General features: G+C 41.7%; 1 protein-coding gene across 1 annotated transcript; it reads left to right on the forward strand.

Annotated features, from left to right (window-relative positions):
- The first annotated feature begins 3,737 nt into the window (after nucleotides 1–3,737).
- Nucleotides 3,738–7,916, forward strand: mtnr1al (melatonin receptor type 1A like). Its single transcript, XM_014213248.1, has 2 exons — nucleotides 3,738–3,927; nucleotides 7,114–7,916. Exons 1-2 carry the CDS (start codon nucleotides 3,738–3,740, stop codon nucleotides 7,914–7,916), a joined length of 993 nt encoding a protein of 330 aa, XP_014068723.1.
- Nucleotides 7,917–8,634: the final 718 nt, after the last annotated feature.

The raw sequence follows: 8,634 nt of genomic DNA on the forward strand, positions 1-8,634 counted from the left end.
CAAAATATTCCATTACCGTACTTCGAAGCATGTCAAACGCTGTTTAAAATAAATTTTGATGCAATTTTTCTCGTAAAATAGCGATAATATTCCAACCGGGCGATGTTATATTCATTCATAGACTGAAAGGAAAACATGGAGTCGTCTCGTGCACGCGCACTCCATTGTCATTGTTCCCTGCCTGACCACTCACAAAAACTCCAGCTTTTTTTCGCCCAGAGACTGCAGAGACGTCATTCCGCTTTCTGGCGCCTTCTGAGAGCCAATGGAAGCCTTAGAAAATGTCACATTACAGCAGAGATGCTGTATTTTTGATAGAGATGCCCAAGAAGGAGAACAAATTGTCAGACAGGGCACTTCCTGTATAGAATCTTCTCAGGTTTTGGCCTGCCATATGAGTTCTGTTATACTCACAGACACCATTCAAACAGTTTTAGAAACTTTAGCGTGTTTTCTATCCAAATCTACTAATTATATGCATATTCTAGTTTCTGGGCAGGAGTAGTAACCAGATTAAATCGGGTACGTTTTTTATCCGGCTGTGAAAATACTGCCCCCTATCCCAAACAGGTTAACTCTGTTTGAATTCCTTTCAAAAGTCACACGGTACAGCTGCTTTGTCCTTATGGAGGTTCTTCTGAAAGATCCGGTCAGTGGTGGAAATGCTGATGCTGTCAGTTCCTTGGGAGACTACCTGGTCTGCAACTGTTTGGGTTTGAGTTTCCCTCAAACGGATGGAATTACTGGCAATCACCATATTCACCAGGGCTCCTGCTCAGCTGTTAGAAGTCTCCACCTAACCTCCATATTCACCAGGGCTCCTGCTCAGCTGTGAGAAGTCTCCATCTACCTCCATATTCACCAGGGCTCCTGCTCAGCTGTTAGAAGTCTCCACCTAACCTTCATATTCACCAGGGCTCCTGCTCAGCTGTGAGAAGTCTCCACCTAACCTCCATATTCACCAGGGCTCCTGCTCAGCTGTGAGAAGTCTCCACCTAACCTCCATATTCACCAGGGCTCCTGCTCAGCTGTGAGAAGTCTCCACCTACCTCCAATAGATGGCTGCCTCTCAGTTCTGCAAAATGACATTTGACCATTACTGACCTATGGTCATCCATTACCGTGGTAAAAACTACACTGAGAACAAAGTGGAGATTCAGTCTCTATGTACTACAACATTACATGTATCACAGTAACAAGGCAAATTACCTGTTTTCCCTTCTGAAAGTACGGACAATGAATGCAACCGTGTTGGGTTGCACTAGCTGTCCAGCTTCTCTCATAGTCCTCCCATGTATGAGCACATGATGAACTAGGGTGGCACGGATATCATCTGAGATTACTTGGCTTTTTTGTTATTGTCGTCCTCGTCCTTGTCCTCGTCCTCTTCCTCTCTGTTGTCTTGCAACTTCGGCATTGTTAGGATCCGTTGTTCCAAAGCACATGGACATGCCTCTAGGCCCTATTTATTGATCCTGCAATTCTGATTGGTGTTAACAATTTTGAGGCTTAGTGTTTGCACGTGGAGAAAGGTGTGCTCTTTGAGTTTAGGTTGTGATGACTTGAGTTAATTATATTGAGAGCGTATGTTTGCTGAATTAATATATAGTGCAATGAATGATTCATTTGGCCACTTTTGTGTAAGGTTTTGCAGAAAGAGTTTTGAATATTGAAACGTGTAGAAACAGGTGAATAGTGTTTACGGTTATGGGAAATGTGTGTGTGTTTTTGGAAATGACGTAAGGGTATAGTTTTTGTGCTACAGGAACCAGTTTTTGTGTTTAAGCAATTGAGAAAAACTGTAATGTTCCACTGGGTAGAGGTGAGGCCAGATGTAAGATCAGAGCCATTTTGATAGATGTGTGGCAGAAGAGATGAGACTCTGAGCCCAAGGGGCGGCATTTATATGCCCTCTAAAGAAACCTCTTTGGGCTAGAAGTGACGCTTTGCAGAGCGCGAAATTCAAAATACAAAAATCGTAATATTAAACATTCATGAAAATACAAGTGTCTTACATCGTTTAAAAGCTTAACTTCTTGTTAATCCAGCCCGCTTTGTCAGATTTCAAAAAGGCTTTTTCATTTTCTATTAATTACTTTTACTCAAGTATGACAGTTGGGTACTTTTTCCACCACTGGATGTATTAATGAAATATCAAATGATCTGGGCAGTTTTTCTCCCCTTGTTCTGTGCTGGTACCAAACTGCCCTATATAGGAGTCACCCTGGTCTAAAGTGGTGCTATATGTAGGGAATAGAATGTGAAAAGACATGGACATTCTGGGATTCCCTAACTTGCTACCTCTTTTACATTGACTAACCCATGCATTTAAAATCATTTGGAAGGTGTACAGTATTAAAGAAACACAATTTCAGTAGATCTTCAAGGGCAAGTCATCAATAACAGATAGAAGGTAATAAGTTAGATGAAATCCGGGTGCACCAGCCATGATCTGTAGGTCTGACCGTACAGTAGTGTGTTGATAATCAGAGTTAGTTAGTCAACCGAATAGAAGTGATGACTTGTAGCTACTGCAAACAATGCATGTTTAAGGGGTGTGACTTTAGGCAAGCTAATGGAGTCATTCAAACCAATTACACCAAAGTCATGCTGAGACTGGAAGAGAGGAGTACAGTTACATTCATGCAAAATCAAAATCCTAATTCATTTACTTTATCTAAACTAGTGTTGTTTACTAAGTAATATGGGCAACCCTTAAAGTCATGTCATTAAAATGTAATAACAAAGGTTTTTAGTGTCTACAATGATGACTCATAAGTAGCCTATTCAACAGTAATGTATATATGAAGCCTATTATCCAGCAAGATGTATCTGAAAAGTTACCATAATATAATCTCTGAAAATACTAACTTTTATGACATTAAAATATTAGACTGCAGCTTTTAAGTCTGTCATTATTCATGTTTTGAGCACACATAGTTGTTGTGGTTTTTTTTTTTAGCGCGGGAGGGGTGCTATGGCAGGGGAATAGCCTTAATTTGCACCGTGCGTGTGTCGTGTGCTGAGGAGAGCCCAACATCAGCAGCAGCAGCATCATCATCTGAAAACGAAGGTGAGGAAAGCAGAGACTTTCTCACGCACAGGAGTGACAGGAGACAAGACAACACCGAAGCTAAAGCGGAGATACGGAACGGAAGGCATAACTATTGCGCACCACCGGATTGATAGGGAGAAAGTGGGGATACAAACCGCTCGAGGTGCGAAGGGTGTGGGAAAATTAGCTATGCGCGCGCCATCAAGATAATTTGATGAATGAAGGATTAAAAACTCCATATGAAGGAAGAGGTTTATGAACACATTGTAGAGATTAACTGTTTCTGTCACCATGGGGTTCTGTCACACAATTTTGCCAATGTGAGAGAATTCAATTAACTCTGCGTGCATTGACTATTTGCCTACCCATGAATAAGCTGTTGTTCCGAGTTTAATAATAAGAATAATAATTTGCTAAAATATCTTTTTTTTTTGTTCTAATAATTTATTCTCATAAAATATCATGATAAATTACAATTAAATCTGCTATGATTCCATTTCAAATCAAAGTAGAAGAAGACAACATTACTCTTTAAGAAGATTAGTTAACTGAAAAATAACAAATTACTTTCGTGCGTTCACTGACTGGAAGGACATACAACTTAAACTCAATGCAAGTCGTAATTGAAAGGACAAGGACCATGCAGGACATACTGTCCCTGCCGTTAAAGGATGAGGTGAGGATGGTTGAAGATACTGTGGCCCCTAGAAACTCTTCTTCACAAGGGCATGGCAGGGACACAGAGGGGCATCCTTACCCGTTGGTGGTCACTCTACTGGCAACAGTCCTGATCGTAACTATTGTGGTAGATATTCTGGGGAACCTGTTGGTCATCTTGTCTGTCTTCAGGAACAGGAAACTCAGGAAAGCAGGTAATAACCTATTGCAAGTAGCCACCCAGTCTGTTTTCTTCTGTGTTCTTAGTAGTACTATTTTACTGTATCTGTGTTGTTAGTAGTACTACATTACTGAGGTATCTGTGTTGTTAGTAGTACTACATTACTGAGGTATCTGTGTTGTTAGTAGTACTACATTACTGAGGTATCTGTGTTCTTAGTAATACTACATTACTGAGGTATCTGTGTTCTTAGTAGTACTACAGTACTGAGGTATCTGTGTTGTTAGTAGTACTACAGTAATGAGGTATCTGGGTTGTTAGTAGTATTACATTACTGAGGTATTGGTGTTGTTAGTAGTAATACAGTACTAAAGTATATGTGTTCTTAGTAGTACTACTACAGTACTGAGGTATATGTGTTGTTAGTAGTACTACAGTACTGAGTTATATGTGTTGTTAGTAGTACTACAGTATTGAGTTATATGTATTGTTAGTAGTACTACAGTAGTGAGTTATATGTATTGTTAGTAGTACTACAGTACTGTGGTATGTGTTGTTAGTAGTACTGCAGTACTGAGTTATATGTGTCGTTGGACAATTACATTTGCGATTGCGATTTCTTGAGCATCATGTCCAACAGAGAGGATTGTAAAGTGAAGACAAATACAGTATATTCATATAAATAGAAGAATAGTTGATTATATTTATATGGATACAGTATCCAGTGATTCACTCAGGGGTGTTCATATCCTTTCTTCAACTGATTTGAAAAGCAGATAGTATTTTGTTCTGGTTTGGGCCACAAGTTGTCAGACAGAAACACTGTTGTTAATACGTTTTGACCCTTTAACCAGTGCAGTTAGTGCAGGCATAGAGGACATTGATCCTGGTTGTGCTGCTTCATAACTGTGTCAGATCATCAGCTGCAGGTCACCCATCATGACGTGTCACAACAGGCACAATTCAATTTGCTTCCTGAAGTGAGCGATCCCTATTGACTACTGATTTCTTTAACTTTTATTTAACTAGGCAAATCAGTGAAGAACAAATTCTTATTTACAATGATGGCCTACCCCGGCCAAACCCGGACGACACTGGGCCAATTGTGCTCTGTCCTATTGGACTCCCAATCACGGCCGGTTGTGATACAGCCTGGATTCGAACCAGAGTGTCTGTCATGTCGCCTCTAGCACTGAGATGCAGTGCCTTAGACTGCTGTTTAACTGTACAGCACATCTGTGAATTAACGCATCAATGAGTTCAGTTGGCTATTCAGCGTGAACTATGGTGAGGCAGAGATATGATGATACATTACTTCTGTAAAAATCCTGCACTTTCTTGCACCGGGGGACATGAATCCACCTACCAAGCTAAACCTCTATGCAGCCCTCAGCTCAAAGGGCATACCAGACATCTGAGTACACTGTAGATGTCCACGTTGGGGTTAATTAACTCTGTTTTCAATTCAGGGTATAGGATTTCAAAATTCAGGCTCCTATGTAGGTGTCACCTCAATGAAAGTCCTGTTTTCTGCAAGCATATCTTAAGGATCTAGAGAGAAATGTTTAATTATCGAGACAATAAGGCTGCGTTCACACAGGCAGCCCAATGCAGTTCTTTAGCCACTAATTGGTCTTTTGACAAATCAGATCTTTCTAAAATAATTGGTCAAAAGATCAGAATTGGGCTGCCTGTGTAAACGTAGCCTAAGATACACACTATCAATTGAAAAGTTGTAGGGAGAGGGAGGCTATTTCAGGGAGTTCTACCCCCTTGTTTGATAACCTTATTACGTTACAAATAAAAACACCTCACTCTTTCCTCCTCTCCTTCTCCTCATCTTCCTCCCCTCTCCTCATCTTCCTCCCCTCTCCTTATCCTCATCTTCCTCCCCTCTCCTTTCCTGCTTGGCCTTGTCACAGGTAATTACTTAATTATTAGTAAAGTTCTGTCAAAGACAATCATGTAAAGACAATCATGCACCGTCTCTCGAGGTAGATTCACTGGCAGCCTTCGCAGAGAGAGAGAGAGAGAGAGAGAGAGAGAGAGAGAGAGAGAGAAAGAACAAGGAGAGAGAAGAAATAGTGAGAGAGGAGAAAGAGAGAGACCAAGAGAGAAAGAACAAGGAGAGAGAATAAATAGTGAGAGAGGAGAGAGGGGAAAGAGAGAGAGAGGAGAAAGGTAGAGAGAGGGGAAAGAGAGAGAGAGGAGAAAGAGAGAGAGGGGAGAGAGAGGGGAAAGAGAGAGAGAGGGGAAATAGAGAGAGGGGAAAGAGAGAGAGAAGAGAAAGAGAGAGAGAAGAAATAGTGAGAGAGGAGAAAGAGAGAGAGAGGAGAAAGAGAGAGAGGAGAAAGAGAGAGAGAGAAGAAATAGTGAGAGAGGAGAAAGAGAGAGAGAGGAGAAAGAGAGAGCGTATGGATTTGTATGAATACCCACTCATCTATCAGGACACTGATACTACTATCTGACTGGAAGCAACGATTCAACTCATTAGACTCCGGTTCAAGTCAGATCGTGTGTCTGACTGCAGGGGCTATTCAACTCACAACGTGTAAATATCATGTTTTTGTATTATGTTATTGCACACGTGGATGGGATGCTGTGAATTAAATGAATGAATGAAATAATCTATCATGCAAGCACTAGCTGATGCTGAAATCCTGGGGGTCTTCATGAACTATTTACAATTATTATCATGTAGTTTTAACACACAAGTCAGTATGAGAATTAACAAGGATCCTCGATCCCCTGGTCTTTCCCTATGTACTGTACATACTAATGAGAGTTTGGCAAGACAGGAATGATAACAGGGTCTTAAGGATATAGCCTTAGAAAAAGGAACTATAGTTCATTTGGAGCAACCAGTACATATTAGATAGGGTAGGATTATTTTCCAATACTTATTTGATTTATTACGTTTTAGTGATATTGAATGGTTTTACAAAGAGGATGGGAGACCTCGAACTTCTACTAATGAACGGTCAGAGAACAGAGCAAAACGGACTATTTAATCTGAGGTATCCTCTGCCCCATAGGAAATGCCTGTGTGCTGAGTTTGGCTCTGACAGACCTTGTGGGTGGAAATGTATCAATATTTTATTGTATTTATTCTGTTTTTAGATTATAAATGAATATATTTACAAATAAAAAATGGCAGCCCTTGTTTACTGTCCTAACACTCTGAAGATCCATCAAATCTTATGCACTCTCTGCCCCATAGGAAATGCCTTTGTGGTGAGTTTGGCTCTGGCCGACCTGGTGGTGGCGATCTACCCTTACCCTCTGGTTCTGACAGCCATCTTTCACAATGGCTGGATCGCCGGGTACATCCACTGCCAGATCAGCGGCTTCCTGATGGGCCTGAGCGTCATCGGTTCCATCTTCAACATCACCGGCATCGCCATCAACCGCTACTGCTACATCTGTCACAATCTGAAGTACGACAAGCTCTTCTCCAACCAGAACACCATGTGTTACGTCATCCTGGTGTGGGCGCTGACTGTGCTGGCCATCGTGCCCAACTGGTTTGTGGAGTCTCTGCAGTACGACCCGAGGGTCTACTCGTGTACCTTCGCCCAGTCGGTTAGTTCCTTGTACACCATCACCGTGGTCGTGGTTCACTTCATCCTCCCCATCAGTATCGTCACGTACTGCTACCTGAGGATCTGGATCCTGGTCTTACAGGTGAGGAGACGGGTGAAACCGGACACGAGGCCCAAGATCAAACCACACGACTTCCGTATCTTCCTGACTATGTTTGTGGTGTTTGTGTTGTTCGCTGTCTGCTGGGCTCCGCTGAACTTCATCGGGCTGGCGGTGGCTATCAACCCCAGACTGGGTGTGAATATCCCAGAGTGGCTCTTCACAGCCAGCTACTTCATGGCCTATTTCAACAGCTGCCTCAACGCAGTCATCTACGGAGTGCTCAACCAAAACTTCAGGAAGGAGTACAAAAGGATAGTTCTAATAATTTTAAAGTTCCACTGCAGAGGCTTCGCGAGGGCTTCAGAACAGCACTGCTGAGGGTTCCAGAGGGTTCTGGAACAGAACTGCTTAGGGTTCCATAGGGTTCTGGAACAGCACTGCTGAGGGTTCTGGAGGGCTTTGAAACAGCACTGCCTAGGGTTCTGCAGGGTTCCAGAACAGCACTGCTGAGGGTTCTGGAAGGTTCCGTAGGATTCTGGAACAGCACTGTTGAGGGTTCCATTGGGTTCTGGGACAGGTAAGACTGAGACTAAAACATTGTGTCATGATGGGGGATGAGTCAAATTATGATGTCCTGGTCAAAGTCAGAACTGTTGGTAATGTCACAATTATCTGTCAGCTGCAAGCTTTGAGTTACAAATTCTGAAACTTTGGTTTTGATCTCACACCTTTTCCATGGGATGTCTGTCTTGCATTTTCCCTGGAGGTGTTTTAGTATGGATCTGAGAGTAATGAAAAGTTGAATGCCAATCTGTTGAAGTACATTGTTTGGTCATGATGTAAATCAACATCGTTACACATGTTACAAATGTTTTTTACTGCACAACTCAGTTCAAATTCAAATACATATTCAGATTTATTTCATAAGCAATAGACTGCACTTCCAATCCTAAGCAATAGACTGCACTTCCCCAATCCTACCTATCCCTTTAAACAATGTCCAATTCAAACGCCACACATTTGCTTCATCGAAACAAAGAATGAGGAACAGAAAACAAGAATAAATGAATTAATTTAAAAAAATGTATAGATACAG

Source organism: Salmo salar, chromosome ssa09, assembly GCF_905237065.1.
Source record: "Salmo salar chromosome ssa09, Ssal_v3.1, whole genome shotgun sequence".
Lineage (NCBI taxonomy): Eukaryota > Metazoa > Chordata > Actinopteri > Salmoniformes > Salmonidae > Salmo > Salmo salar.